We start from the raw sequence: 15,795 nt of genomic DNA on the forward strand, positions 1-15,795 counted from the left end.
ATTCTTCATATTCCTCTTTTTCCTCTATTCTTCCCTGTTATATAATAGCTTAATACTTGAGACAATGGCAATTTGTATTTAATTAATTTAGTTTTTTGCTTCCTGTGGCAGACCTGTTATCAGAGACATATCCGTGCGCAGCTTCTCACTGTGTTGTGATCTTCTTCATCATGTTTGCCACACAGCAGTTACATGTTGCAATGATGCTTTAGGGAGCCACCTCCACGTTATTGTAGGAACACTAATACCTCTTGCTGTGGACCAACCTAAGATTCAGCAACAGGTAGTTCTGAGTTGCAGTTGTTTGTATTTATTCCTTGTCTGTTAGCTTTTAAGTTTATGTTCACTTCATAAAAGGAATTCTTAAATTAGTGTTCAATTTCAGTTCATTTTTTCTGTGCTTTGTAAGTACACAAAGCAATAACATCATAATGTTATTTGGCATGTAACTCTATACCTATAATTGTTTAGATAAAAATGTCTACTTTTGGTGTTTCTGTGTTCTGTATTTGTAATGCCCATGGCTTTAAGCAATGATGGAGATGTATTCCATCATAATTGCTGAGGTTACTCTATCACTTACTTTCTAATTCTCTGTTTACTTAACCTATTAAACAGTTACCTTTTTTAGTTCTTAAAGAGCTTTAATGCTGTCCTTATGCCTTTCATGTCTTCTTTGAATTTCTGTGTCGGTTTCAGTCAGATATGAAAGATGTATAAAACCTTCAAGGTAAGTTTCAGAAAAAATGTTCTCAGTAGAGAAGAGACACCAAACCAGTGGTACCAGTAAAGAAAAAGAAAGACAGAACATAGCTATATGTAAACTGCTGGTGATGGCAAGTTGGTTACAAGAGATCAAGCAGCCAAGCAGTAGCCTACAAAGCTCTCACCTAGCCATGGCCACACTGCTTCTTGCCTTGTGGAAAATTATGCAGGAAATACAATGGAGACCTTTGGAGGGGGAAGCTGTTTAGAAGACAAGGAAGAAATAGGTGCAGAAAACAGATGTCAGTGGTTCAGCTGTTTATCAATTAAAACGATACTAAAAGTATATTTAGCACTTCATCCTTAACAAAGAAATGAAGCAGTTTCTGTTGCGTGACAAGCTTCGTTTTCCTTCTGGTGATAACTTGTATGTGGGGTCTGCTGGGGATGGAAATACAGTTAGTTTCAGAGACTTCTAATCTGTAGCTGAAGGTGAGAAACGAGTATGCTTCTTGCACTTGAGTCCTCACACTTGCCTTCTAACTTACTCTGGTGACATTTTACCATATGTTGGTCATGGTTGCAGTGTAGCAAGCAGTATGTTGACCTCTTAATGCATCCAATTCAACTGTAGAGCTACACTGGTTCAGCTGATAATTACCCAGTAACCTTTTTCCCAGCCGGGTGGTCACCAATCTGATGTTTCATAATATCTCTGTGCAAATAATTTTACATGCACAGCTGTGAAAGCAGTATGTCAGGGCATCCCTGGGCAGAAACAAAGTGGGGAGGACAGAAACTTCTCCAAATTCAAACTGCTATCATGTGAAATCTTCTAATGTTTTCTGCAGGGATGTATTTCCTTTAGTGATGACTTTTTAGTTTCTTCTATTTTCCTTCCAGCATTGAATGGAAGATAGTCAATCATTTTCCAATAAATACAAGTGTCGAAACAAAAACCTCATCATTTAGATTGTAGATCTTCAAAGCTGCCTGTATTGAATATCCAGTTGCATTCATTAGTTAGTAAGTACAGCACAAAAAAAATGCATTTTTCAAAGAAAATATGTTATCCCTTATGCAAACATTTATTTAAATTGTAGACCTGCTATGAAACAAATTCTGCCAGAGTTCAGAGGTTTGGACAGTAAATCATTATTTTAGACATTTGTTGGGATTTCAAATTACTGACACTACATAGTAGAAATTATCAATTAGTAGATAAAATAGAAATAGTAGAAATTTTAAAAGTCCCAGTAACATCAAAAGGCCTGCTTGGGTGTAGTGTGTTGCTAAATCATACTCAATATTGTATTGCCCAATACATGAAATGAGCTTTATCAAAAGACAGGATAAAACTGTAGGTTGTGATAATACACACTTTGTTATCAGTTAGGAAAGAGGCAGTAGCAAAAACTCCTTTTTAGAGTATGCCTGTGATTTTCCTATGCCTCTGAAAATTTTACAAGTTCTAATATTGTAAATGAATTATCTTTCCAAGTTTTTTATAGAGTTCTCAGTTTATTGAAACTAAGAGAAATGCAGACTTTATAACCTAAAGAAATACATCTCCAAAGTGTTTCTCTTTTTTACTTTTCATTTACTTTTTATGTTCAGGTCCTAGGCTTATTGAAGTATCTGGTGATAGACAATAAGGATAATGAAAATCTGTACCATGCAATCAAGCGCTTAGATCCTTTTCCTGAATATTCTGCTTTTAAAGATTTGCGAACAACTCAGCAGAAGATAAAATACAGTAAAGGACCATATTCTCTTTTGGAGGTAATTACATTTTAAATTATATCTCATGGTGTAGTGGTTTTTGCAATAAAACTTTTAAAAGCAAAATAGTTTTGGAACTATATGTGTAATTGAGAAAGATGTAAATTAGATGTGAATCGTTTTTATTGCCAGTTTCAGAAATTGAGGTATTCCTAGGTCTCCATTCTTATTTTGCATCTCTTAATCTCCACGTTGTGGACTGCTGTGTACCACTTCTTTACTTGAAGCCTTTATTTGTGTGTAACCTGTGCTTAATACAATCTATTGTTTTGCAGGAAATGAATCACTTTCTCTCAGTTAGTGCTTGTGATTCACTGCCCTTAACAAGACTTGAAGGACTGTATGATTTACGCAAACAGTTGGAACGATATAAAGATCAGATGAAGGATCTCCTGAAGACTTTCCAGGGTACAGACATCTGATTATGTGTTTTATTTCATCTGTATCTGGTTTTCAATGTGTAACAGTATAACCCTATTCTAATTTGACATCAAATTTTGTGTCCTCGTTTTTGGTATGTTTAGCAATGTAACCTTATTGCAATTTCACATGCAGAGTAGAATGGCATGTATTATTGATATAAAATCTGAAATATCTCCTGCAGAGCCTGTTATAAATATTCTATGAAGTGTTATATGACAGACAGGGTAAAATGCCCATATAGTTCTTGGAGTGGGGCATACATTATTGTGAATGATGAGGATAATGTGTAAGTATATTGTTATATGGCTGCTTAATGAGTTTTCTTGTATATGAGTTTCCCTGCTCCTTTACAATTACATTTAAGTAGCTTCATTACCAAAACTAGATTTTAGAAAGGCCTAATATGTTAGAAAATAAATCTCACAAAAGTTTGAAAATAATATAATTTAGTTTAGTTGAACCTTACCATATCACAATGTTCTGCTTTAGCTCCCAGTCCAAACCTAGTTCCTTCCTATTTTGGATTTCAGATGTTTCTAACAAGGCCATTTCATTTTTCTCCTCTACGTCAAATCTGCATCTGCTTGTTTTACTGAATGAGTGGAATATAAAAAAAGATGATGTAATTTTCTTTAGATAAACGAAGAGTAAAATTCGAGGAAGCACAGTCGTCTGTCCTAAGGCCCTAAGTGCATTATGTCCACGTCTTGAATATCATTTACAGTTTCAGTCTCAAAGTTCTGCTTGAAAATAAGGGTATTTGTAAAAGGCCAGCAAGTCTGTGTGGGAAAACATCAGAGTAGAACTTGAACAATCTAGACCTTGTAAGCTTGGAAAAGGATTGAGTAGGAACAGAGATCTGTGAACTGCTGAATGGTGTGAGGAAGCTGAGTAGGGAGCAGCTATTATCACTTTTATCACAGTATGAGAACAGATGAAGTTCTGTGGTAGCACTTATAGAAAAAGAGAAATTACGTTTTAATGTGTTTTGTTTTGTTTTTCTTTGTGAATGATAGAAAAACCAGAAGATTCTGTAATAGTGAAACTGGTGGTGAGCTTACTGCAGCTGTCCAAGAAGGCATTTAATCATGCAGGTGAAAAAGCAGTGCTGGGTAAGTTAATTAGTCTCACAGATCACCTAGGGCTGTCATTGCAAACGAAGATTTGAAACTATGGCTGTTCTCAGTGTTACTTCCCAATGCTGTTTTGCCTTTGCTGCTAGAGGTAACCATCATTAGATGGTTAGAATGAATCTTCTTTTCAGTCACTGCATATAACAATTTAGACTAATATTGTAAATTTAAATCAGTTTAGACCCTAGTCTCTTTTATACTCATGAAGACACCTGCCATTATACAGGTCACTTAAGTAGGTTGAAAAATAGTAAGAAAAATGGAAGAGAATTTACCTGAAAATTTGAAAGGCATATTTTAGTGGAAATCAAAATAATTATTGTCCATCTTAAAGCCTCTCGTGTATTATTAAATTTATTCTCACCATTTATGTTGAACACCTGATTGTTGTTTAGTCCAATGTACCAATGTCAAAATACAAATCTGCTTTTCCCCAAGTGGGAATTCCTTCCATGAAGGTGATGTTTACTGAGATTAGATGTCAGCTAGATACACAAATCATGAGAACATTTGCCTTAATATATATATGTCTAAAGTACTAATAACCGATTATTGCAATTGCAGCTCACATTGACTTCAGTATGATACAACACTCTGCAGCACCTCTGCAAGCTGTATGTTTCAGCCCTTTCTGCATTGTGTTTCTTTAGATGATGTGTTAAACTTAATCCAAAACACAACCTGAGTATCTTCAGTTTGCTCTGGTTGTTAAAAGCAATATTGTAGAAGATGGAAATGTTATCAAGCGTGGCAAGTAGAAAGGAAAAAACAGGGAAATAAATATTGATTCCTTTCTAATGAAAATTAATATCCCCCTCTTTTAGAAACTATGTTCAAAGTCAAGGTCATTTTTTTCCTTGTATGTAGTCTTGTGTTTTAGGGAATGAAAAAATGATTTCCCTTAGTGGCTGTGATTCTGACCTTTTGCACTTACCTGATTTGGATACAAGCAAAAATAAAATCTGTGTCTGATTTAATCTGCAAAATCCAGAGCAATATACATTTTGAGAAAACTGAATTAGAAAGCATAACTGTATTATTTATGAGGATTAAGCTGTGAAACACGCATGTGATTTTAATCATAAAGCTCCTGAAGTGATTATTTATAAAAGTTTGCAGCTTTTAACCTCATAATAATGAGCTCATAACAATGGTTTGTACTAATTGACTAGTCACAGCATTTTTTTTAGGGTCAAACCTTGTTTTAATGTGTGTAAAAATATAAAATTACTTTTATTTGCAGAGGCTGTTGGAAGTTGCTTGGGAGAAATAGGTCCCATGGATTTTTCTACCATAGCTCTTCGGCATGCTGAGAATGCACTGGATTCTAAAGCAGCAGACTTACTTGAAGATAAAAAGCTTCAGTGGGTCTTTATAATGTTAACTCAAATAAATACTGCTTTAACAGATAATTCGTGAGTATATTTATTTATTTAATTTATTCAGTCCAAAGTTTAATAGGGGCCGTTAAGCTGTATGTTGCTGATATCTGAGTAACACCTCTGAAAGTGCATTTGGTTCATACCTGTTAACACACAACCATGTGATTCCTCAAGGCTCAGATTACTTATCCAGTCAAGCTGGAAATTGTCTAATTAAACTTGAGCCAGAGAATCTCTTCTGTGCTGTAGAGGATAGCGATGTTGTAGAGTAAATACTGAGGCTTTGCTTTATAACAAGGTATGGGATGGTGTATTTTCAGGTTGCAGACGAGAAATTTCTTCTCAGAGTAGTTACACATTGGAACAGGTTGCCCAGGGAAGTGGGGGAGTCACCATCCCTGGGGTGTTCAAGGAAAGGTTGGACATGGTGCTTTGGGACAGTGTTTAGTGGATGACATTGGTGGCAAGGTAATAGTTGGACCAGATGATTTTGGAGGTCTTAAGGTCCAACCTTAATGATTCTATGCTTCTATTCTATGATTCTATGATCCTAGTCATGAATTTTTTTTGATGTGATGCACACGTTGTTAGATTATGGAATTCATTGCCTTGTGTGTTTATAAAGGTGATTTTGAAAATAAAATAGCTGAATGAAGTTATTAATAATGACATTCTATATGTTGTTCTTTCAGTATTGATGTTAGAGCTGCTGCTGTTTCATGTTTGAAAAACATATTAGCCACCAAGTCTGGCACTGAATTTTGGGAAGTTTATAAAAAAAGAGGTGATCCCATGTTAATCTATCTACAGCCTTTCAGAATGTCTAGGAAAAAGGTACTTCTAATATACCTTATTTAAATGACACAAGGGGTAGGGAAAGCATAGAAATAAATACATTTAAAAAAAAGTAAATTTGAAAACATTTTTGAGATCATCTTTGTTGAATCCAAGGGTTGACCTTTTCATCTGTCCTATTGCAGATGTTGTTGCTTTTGTACATCTCCTGTTTTTCCTTTCTGTTTCAGTATCTGGGGCTTCTTCAGATAGGAAATTACCAATGTGATGTTAGAAAGCTATGTGCTTTCATTACTATACTGATCATTTCTGTTTGCCTGCATAGAAATCTAATACATTCTTTCTCAGGATTCCATCATTTGATGCAAAAACCTTGTGGAAAATAAGTCAGAAAAAAGGTTACGTAATTAACCATAAATCAGATATTTCCTGATTTTCAAACTTTTAATGTGAAACCTAAATGTGCTGTCTAATGTGGCCTTGTTGATGTTATTTGTAAAGTTTTAATATTAATACTTTCAGATTTCCTTGTAAAACTTTACATTTACATGAACAAAGTCGATCTTTTCAATCAGTTCATGCACAGTCAGTATTGTTTTAATATGTTTTAATCTGTGGAGATCGCAGTATGTTTTTTAAATGCTGCGTTTGTTTATATTTGCAATATATGTTTTTCTCTTCTAGTTTTTTGAACTACCAACTAACAATTCAGAGGCTTCTTTAGAAACTTTGGATGACGCAAACCTGTGGCTTCCTCTGGGAGAAAGTCACGAGACCTGGATCAAGAGCCTGACCCGTTCAATACTGGACAGTGGAGGTGTAAAAAACGAAGTTCTCCAGTTAATGAAGCCACTGTGTGAGGTGAGCTGAGTTATACACAGACTTCTGTGGGCTGTGATGCACAAAATTATATGATTACTCAGGTTGATAACAAATAGTAATTTCTTCTGTTAAGTTACTACTTAGTAGTAAATCAAATACTTCACAGTCAAGATACTGCACATAAAATACATTTTTGAATACAAGATTTGAGAGAGAATTGCAATCAGTTGAAGTATGTGTGAGTATTTAAACTGAATACTAGTATAGCTATATTGAGTGTTACACATTTTTGTATGTTACACGTTCATTTTTAAACATCACGTTTGTTTTGAATAGTTTTCAGGTTTGTGTCTAAATTGATACATTTTAGTTTTGTTGTACAGTAAGACAGTAGAATAGCTGTTAGGCTTTTTGAGTTTATTATAACCTGAGAAAGAAGGGCTTTTGGTTCTTTTTCTTAGCAGCTGTTCCCTAACTGCATTCTAGGTGAAAACAGACTTGTGTCAAACCTTGCTTCCATACCTGATTCACGATGTCCTTCTTCATGATTCAAATGAATCTTGGCGAAATCTTCTGTCAGCTCATGTCCAGAAGTTTTTTACAGCCTGTTGCAGATTTGTCTCTTCTAGTAGATCAGCTACGCCACCAAGTTCTGATTCAGGTAATGTCACAGTATTTTTCTTTCAGTGAGAAGAGGGATCCTGGTTGTGAGAAGACTCTTCTGACTTCAAATACATGATGCGTACTTGTAGGTAGATAGAATTCGAGAAACTTCTGTCCAGTTGTTTGGTCAGTGGAGGTATCTGTCATTTTGAAGCTTATCATTGAAAGGACACAAGTGGTTTCTTCTGTATATCTCCTTTTATTATTCACAACTGGATAATGTTTCTTACTTGCTGAATTCAGATGTGTTTCAGTGTTGTATGCTGCAAGACTAAGACTTGGACTGTCTCTTAAAATCACAAACAAGCAGTTAAGTTTCTTCCTTACTTAAAAGTGAATAAAGGCATTTTCACCTAGATTTTCCCTTTGGAAAAAAAGATTAACCCTTGTTTGAACATCTGTCCAATGTTGATGATGGTCTCCCTATACATTAAAGAGACTTGTTCCATTCCAGTAGAATGAAAGGAGGCTGTAATCCAAAATAACTGTAGCTGAGTTTGAGTAAATGCAATAAGTTCCATTCAAAAGAAAGTACTGCTTTGGAGTAGACAGAGAGCTATTGGACCTTCTTTTAGCCTGAGGATAAATGTTTGAATTGCTTTGGCTGGCTGGAATGTACCTTCTAATCCAGCAGACTGGTGTCCTTTCAGATTACATTGTGATTGGAGTGAGCAGAAATTTACGTAAAAAGATCTCTGTTATTATACAGCGGGAGTAGTCTAATATGACTGAACTCAATTTCAGGAGCTGAAATCATATATTTCTCTTATTTGTGCATGGCCCTTAACACAAATACAATAACTTCAGATTAATATATATATATTTTGTGCAGTAGCTATTCTGCCATATCTTCCATACCTTCTGAGACTTACTTCTTCAATAACAAATCAGCAAAGGAATCAGTCTGTATAATGTCTTGTAGCCTCTTTACAGGCAAGTCATACAAGCTTTGGGTTGCTGAAGAGGTAAGTTCTACAAACTTGCAGTTAGTTCAGGGACTAATGATAGAGGTCTCTTCAAGCATTGTGCTTCTATGCAATGGATCTTACTGAAGCAATAAATGCAATATAAAGGGCACTGTTATGACCCAAGTTCATTATTTTCTCTTTTTTGAAATATACATCCTAGAGCAAGAAAACCAGGTTTTCAGAAGTCTGGATAAAGTGTCTCGACGAACCATGCTTGCTGTTGTTAATTACTTAAGAAGGCAAAAGAGGTGAATTACGGCTTTCCAAAATGTTGCTTAACTTTAATTTTGACTGTTTTAAGGTCTGTTGATGTTCTAGATTAAAAAAGAAAAATCGGATAGAGAACATTGCTTAAAAGAATAAAGATCTAGTAGTAACCTTACATTTATTATAGAATAATATGGCTAGCTTTAAATGATAATAACTATGCTGAAAGAGTTTTCTGAAAACTTCTTGTATGATAAACTTCTTATGGTATGGGGTTGGGACTTGGGGACTAAGGTAGATTCAGTCTTTGGAAGGCTTTATAGTTGAGTTGGATTTATTTTGTTTAATGTTAAGTCTGTTACAACAGTATTAAAGTCTCTATTTAATCAGATCTGTTTCAGGTACAGTTTTTGATGACAGTTTCTGGCTAGATCTGAATTATCTTGAAGTTGCTGTAGCAGCACAGTCGTGTGCTGCTCACTTCACAGCCTTGCTCTATGCAGAAATCTACGCAGACAAGATAAATATAGACAAACAGCAAGAAAGGTACAAGGCTTGAGGATTTCAGTTTCTTGACATTTCTAGTAAAATGGATCATGTTTTATGTTTCCCAGTAGTATTTTGTTGTGTAAAAAGCTATGGAAACTTCAGAATAAATGCTCAGGCATGTGTACTGACCTTGAAAATACTCTTAGTCCTTCAAAGTGATCCCAACCTTCCTAGTTTGTTAGCTATGTCACATTTGAAATTGTGGCATTTTAATTACTAACCGGAAAGTGTTCTGTGTGTGTGTGTTCTGGAGGAAATTAGTTCAAGCTAGTGCTTCTGGATACCAAGAAGTATTTAATCTCACTTTCCAAATGGAACGCTTTTCAGATTTTATTTCAGGAAATTAATAGTGTACTACTGGTCAAACTATGTCCAAAAGTGAAACAAGGGGGAAAGAAACCACAGACCCTTGACCAGAATTGTATGGTTTTAATTTTCATAATTTCATAATTTCTAGTGTATAACTGATCCTCTGCTGATCTGTGTAGAGGGAACTTTCTTATATAATGCACAATTACCTTTATCTTCTAGTCTACCAAGATCCAAATATGGAACTAATTTACTAGCTTTGGTTTTGCAACAAATAACTCTAGTCAGTGAACATAAAACGAAAGTATGGTTGTAAGCATAGATACTATATAGTTGTTTTTATTGTTTCACAGAAGAGAGCATTCTTGCTTCAGGAATTCACAAAAATACATTAGCAATTTGATTTAATAAAAATTAAACATTACAGTTGTTCCTTCCTCTCCTCCCCCAAAAACAAAACAAAACAAAAACAAGCCACAAAGCATTGATGTTGAAATGCCTTGATATGGATATTCTTGGTTCTACTTTGCCATTCTGGTAAATGCTATTCTGCCATTTTGAGTAACCTGGGAATGTGACAGGCTCAATCTTGTGTTTGGTATATGTACCCCTTAATTCGAAAGTGTTTTTTCAGCACTACTTTAATTCTTTGTGTGAAATTTCATTTAACTTTACTGGTTCAAACATTTCTTGTAGGTCTTTTAAAAAAGCTAAAAGTTTGACATTTGAAGAAGAAAGTCAAAGAACAGCTATTACTATCCTGAGTGAAAAAAGTAAAGAAACTGGCATAAGCTTACAGGTATATATGTTTATGTGCTTAATAATCTGCAAACCTTCTTATATAATCACAATTAACAGTAGGTCTCATCTGAGCTGAAGGCTGTATTTAAAAGTCCTACCTATGCTCTAATTCAAAGTGAACTCAGTGGCCTTGACAGACAAGTTAAATCGAGTATTAGTTCATACAAAACACTAACTGACAGGTAAACTTTCACTCACAGCAAAACAGACTGTTTCCCAAGCGAATCGACCTTATGGAGGTAACCAGTAAAGTAGTTTTTTTTGTTGTTGTTGTTTTGTCAGAGGGAATAGCTTATTTAAAAAAAGGTAAGTAAGCTGGTGTAGAAAGTTTTATAGTAATCACAACCATAGTAGCATGGTATCTACAAGTCTTATTTAATACATAAAATCTTATTCAATAGCCTTGTCGAAGTTAATTCTTTCCTTAGTTCATTGTTTCAGAGCTGCATTTTTTTTTTAATAAATTAGGTGGTCCTGAAGAGTTTTGCTATACTACGGAATTTTTCTTTCTGTGGTGATAACAGGTTCAGATATCACATATAGGAAAATTAAGCAATGATAACAATGTTAATGGAAGGGACCTTTATTTATAAATTTACATCATATGTATAAAAGTCACTCGAACTAGTTCCAAGAGATGTAATTCTTTGTTTTGTGGTCTTTGTTCAAGGATCTTCTCATGGACATCTATAAAAGCATTGGAGAGCCTGACAGTCTCTATGGCTGTGGTGGAGGAAGAATGTTACAGCCATTAGCACGGTATAACTCGTTAATGGTCTTATGTTCTGTAAATAATTGATTTCATTTCCTAGCAAGGAACTTAAATTGAAAACTTCTCCTTGACTTACAATAGGATAAGAACATATGAGCACGAAGCAATATGGGAGAAAGCTCTTCTAACATATGACCTTGAGGCAACCCTCTCTCCATCTACTTGCCACGCAGGGATAATAGAGGTAATTTTATTTTATAATAGGAAATGAATGTAGGAATTGATATCCATTGTACTGTATAAAGTTATTCATATTGAAACCAAAATTGTTTTAGGACAAAGAAATCTCTTCAGTTATCAAGTTCAGTCCTCTCTCATTATAGGTAGCCAAACCGCATGGTACAAGACAAATCAGCATTTGTCTGAAAACACCAAGGCTTACTGTCCTTTTGTCACTCACCCATTTTTCCATATCTTGGATCATGAATTTTGTGAAATATTTAAAAATGTTTTTCATTTTATACAAATTTTGGATGCCTCCTAAAATGATGAGATATAAAAAGTAATGCAACTGGTTATTTTTATCATCTAATTATTTAAACATCTACATTACAGTAACTGTGTTACTGAAACTTGTATTTCTTATGAAATCAATACATAGAATTGATGTTGTCTTATTTTAATGTCTTAAAATATGTTGCTTTTTTACCCTTTTTTTGCTTTTTTATTATACTAATTTACTTAGTTTTACTGTTAAACATAATGGCTGTACATGTAACCTGGATAAGTGATCACAATTAAAAAGTTATTATGGTCTTTGAATGGGTAGAAATTAAAAAGTTGTAGGAAACTTTTTCAAATCTCCACTAGGAAAAATAGTTCCCTAGGAATTAAAACCAGTTATGGCTTACTACTCACAAATGATGGAATGGAGAAATGTCAGCAGATAGTTCATTTTGAACACATCATAGAAATTTTGTTTCAAGGAATGCCAGCCACAGTAGCAATGAAATAATTTTCCAAGGTGATTGGTATTAGTAGAATGATCTAATAGTTATCTTATTAGAAGTTTTTTTTTGTGCTGTGTTCAGAAATACTTTTGATTCTATCTTACCTGCAAAGGTTTCTTTGTCACCAAAGGCAAAACAAATACTTTTAAAAAACAATTCAGTTTATTTAAGCAACTTTAAGTAATTTTGTTAATTACAGGCTTTGCAGAATTTTGGGCTTTGCCACACTCTTTCGATGTATCTAAATGGACTGAAACATGAAAACACTGAGTGGTGTGCAGAACTACAGGAAATACAATACCAGGCAGCGTGGAGGAATACGCAATGGGACCAAATCTCTTCTGTCAAGTAAATCAATTTATTTTTTTCATAGTTCTGTAAGTGAAAGGCAACTGTTTCAGTTCCAAGAAAAAAAAAAAAAAAGACATTAGAATATCATTTCTGCGGTGCAAGTCACCTACTTTATTTTAGTCATTGAATTGAAAATCCATTGTTTTCACTTTGACCTATTTTGTTTGCACATCACTTTGTTATCCTCAATAACTATGTAGTTGATTCTTCTTTTTGTTTGTTCGTAACTATCTCTTAATGCTCTTTCTAAGTGAAATTTTTGCACTTTTTACTCATGTAGTAAATGTGTCTTAATTATATATGAGGGATGGATACTTTTTAATGTTTAATGTATAAACAAACGGGAAGGATAATAGTAAGCCATGAGAGGTCTTCAAAAACTGAATTAGAAAACAGCAGTGTTGATTCATGGCTACTGCACTGTAAGAAGCAATCTCTTCCCTTGTGTCTTGTTCTATACCTAGAATTAATTATTTCATACGACTGGTCAGGATATAACCACAGAATGGCTGAGGTTGGAAGGAACCTCTGGGGGCCATCTGGTCCAATCTCTGCTCAAGCAGAGACTCCTACAGCAGGTTGCCCAGGCATGTTCAGGCAGCTTTTGAGTATCTCCAAGGAGATACATCCCATATCTTTCAGCGTAATGCCATGAGAATTGTTAGGATTAACTTTTTATTGTGATGTTGGTTTTGTCTTATTATATAACTGTATACATATACTCCAGCACTCCAAACATTTTGACAATTATTGTTTTTTCTTTGTTTTAAAAGAACAGATTGTGTTTATAAAATACTAAATTACTTTGAAATGTAAAGGGTTACTTTGTAATTTTTTATCACGTGAAACGGCAGTTCATTCAGCCATGGAAAAATGTACTGGCAAAATATTCATCATAAAGCTAAAATTGAATGCTTTGCAGAGAAATACAGTTTCCTTTTCATTTTTAAGTTACTTTTGTTTTATTTTTTTCTTTAAGAGATGAGACGGAAGGATTGGGGTACCACAAGTCATTGTATGATGCTCTTCAGTCTTTACGAGATAAGGAATTCTCTGCTTTTTATGACATTCTTAAAGATGCAAGGTAAAAAACAAACAAACAAACAAAACAGCTGTGTCAACATTCTGCCCTTACAGAAAGGGGCAGGGGTAAGGCAGAGGGGGAAGGAGAGATGGTAGTCACAAGTTACATAAAAAAACACTTGGGGTGGTTCTGTGGGCTTAAATGAAGATTCATTCATAGAATAAAATCAGTTCTTCTGGTCTGCAACTTAAATTCTAGTTGTTGTTTTTTTTAACATGAATTTATCTTTTGTGCATATACAATTTGCGTGTTAATTGAGATTCATTTCTAGTATGCATTTTTTTACTTCCTCTGAAATGGATTTGAATGCTTACTTGTCTTTTTCAAGTCAGTTATAACACGTGCCTTGGAGTTTATAAATATGTTTATCATGTTTTCACTTATTGACAAATTTAATTTTTTGAACTTCAATGGTATTACAAAATAATTCCAGACAGAATGGATTTGCTGTTTAATTTCTTCTCACTGTGGAAATTGTTATGGATATTTGTAATTCTTTGTGGATACTGGAAAAAAAAATCTCTGTTAAATCCATAGGGTGAATGAAGTGGAAGAGCTATGCAGAGGCAGTCTCGAGTCTGTGTATTCTTTATATCCAACTCTTTGCAGACTACAGCTAATTGGAGAGTTGGAAAATATAGGTCCGGTATTTTCCAGGTATTTTTTACGCATTGTTTTGTCCTGCTTTTTCAGTTTTCTGTATGTTTGATAATCAAGTCTAGCACACAAATAAAACGACTTCATCAAATTTTATTCCTGGGCATCTCATATTCCATCTTAAAAACTGTATAGATTTTATCTTTAGGACAGGAAGACAAATCCAGATCCTCTTTATTTCCAGACTAGATTTATTCCTGGTCTAGTTTTAATTACTTGATACTATGTCAATATTGTATTTTAAGTAATTGCTTTCTTTTCTTTGTTTTGAGTTCCCTGGTGCACCCCAAGGCTGCAACCATATCTCTTAGCCTTTGGTTTGCTAAAATGACTAAGTCAACCTCCACTAGTTTCCTTTCTGACACTGTTTTCTATTTCCTTGATCATCCCCATGGTTCTATTGAATGTTATTTCAATTTGAATCACTTTTGTAGTGGACCAGTATTACCATCAGTGTTCTAGCTGAATTCTTAACATTGCTTTTTAATAGTGCTATTAACATTGCCTTTTTCTGCCATAGTTGTATCAGCTTGATAACTTATAGTCATTCTGCAGACATCTGACCTTATGAACCTTTGGTATTTACAGTTAATGAACTGTCTAAGAAAGTCATACATACAATGGCAACCTATATGGCACAGTTTTGAATTTATTCTTAGTTTGATCTGTATTTAACTTATAGAACAAAATAAGAATCCTTTTGATGATTTTTAATGCTTAATCAAGAATGTTTACAGCAGGGTTTTAGGGACTCTTTCTTGTCTTAGAACTGTAGATTGTAAACTACCTCTGTACTTTACTGTTGTTACTCATCTTGCGTTTCACAAATATTTAGCAGGAATTGATAACAGATCTTTTCCATTTTGGTAATAACTGCAGATCTTCTACTACTCAACAACTGAATGATATTTATTTGAAATGGCAGAGACAGTCCTGTCTTCTCAAGGATAGTGACTTCCGTTTCCAGGAACCCATCATGGCTCTGCGCACTGTAATTTTGGAGATCTTGCTTGAAAAGGAGGGTGAAAATACTAAAAGAGAATGTATTAAAGACATCCTTACCAAGCATCTAGTGGAGCTCTCTAAATTGTCAAGAACTGCTAATAATACACAGGTAACAAATTCCAGGAAAGATCAGTGATGGATGCTTAGGTTTTTAGTGTATCAAATAACTTGATTTTTCAACAGTACTGAAGTTTAGCTGTATTGTAAGTTTATTCAATGAATCAATTTTTTGGAGACTTAAAATATGTAGAACTTACTCATTAATTGTATTTATTGTCATGTTTTCTAATTTTTTCTCATAGTTATAAGCCAGTCTCTGAAGTAGATAATACTAAGATGAAATTGTTTACCAAAGAATGCTCTTATAGCTCTATTAGTTCATTTTAGTACAGTTTTATATATCCAGCTTTCACTTGCATCATGTTGCTCTAGTGTCC

The 15,795-nt window shown here is 34.3% G+C and overlaps 1 protein-coding gene across 6 annotated transcripts in view; it reads left to right on the forward strand.

Moving 5' to 3' along the window:
• ATM (ATM serine/threonine kinase) overlaps positions 1 to 15,795 on the forward strand; it is a 68,146-nt gene that overhangs the window by 30,201 nt on the left and 22,150 nt on the right. For all 6 annotated transcript variants that reach the window (XM_084505399.1, XM_084505403.1, XM_084505402.1 and 3 more), the window contains 17 exons: positions 112 to 283; positions 2,323 to 2,487; positions 2,763 to 2,895; positions 3,927 to 4,022; positions 5,287 to 5,458; positions 6,118 to 6,259; positions 6,905 to 7,081; positions 7,529 to 7,703; positions 8,834 to 8,921; positions 9,271 to 9,426; positions 10,435 to 10,537; positions 11,210 to 11,298; positions 11,393 to 11,495; positions 12,461 to 12,609; positions 13,592 to 13,696; positions 14,234 to 14,353; positions 15,233 to 15,467. In XM_084505399.1, the coding sequence (XP_084361525.1) occupies positions 112 to 283; positions 2,323 to 2,487; positions 2,763 to 2,895; positions 3,927 to 4,022; positions 5,287 to 5,458; positions 6,118 to 6,259; positions 6,905 to 7,081; positions 7,529 to 7,703; positions 8,834 to 8,921; positions 9,271 to 9,426; positions 10,435 to 10,537; positions 11,210 to 11,298; positions 11,393 to 11,495; positions 12,461 to 12,609; positions 13,592 to 13,696; positions 14,234 to 14,353; positions 15,233 to 15,467 (2,380 nt within the window). The remainder of the gene's footprint in view (positions 1 to 111; positions 284 to 2,322; positions 2,488 to 2,762; positions 2,896 to 3,926; positions 4,023 to 5,286; positions 5,459 to 6,117; positions 6,260 to 6,904; positions 7,082 to 7,528; positions 7,704 to 8,833; positions 8,922 to 9,270; positions 9,427 to 10,434; positions 10,538 to 11,209; positions 11,299 to 11,392; positions 11,496 to 12,460; positions 12,610 to 13,591; positions 13,697 to 14,233; positions 14,354 to 15,232; positions 15,468 to 15,795) is intronic.

This window comes from Aythya ferina (genome assembly GCF_964211825.1).
Source record: "Aythya ferina genome assembly, chromosome: 1".
NCBI classification, from domain to species: domain Eukaryota; kingdom Metazoa; phylum Chordata; class Aves; order Anseriformes; family Anatidae; genus Aythya; species Aythya ferina.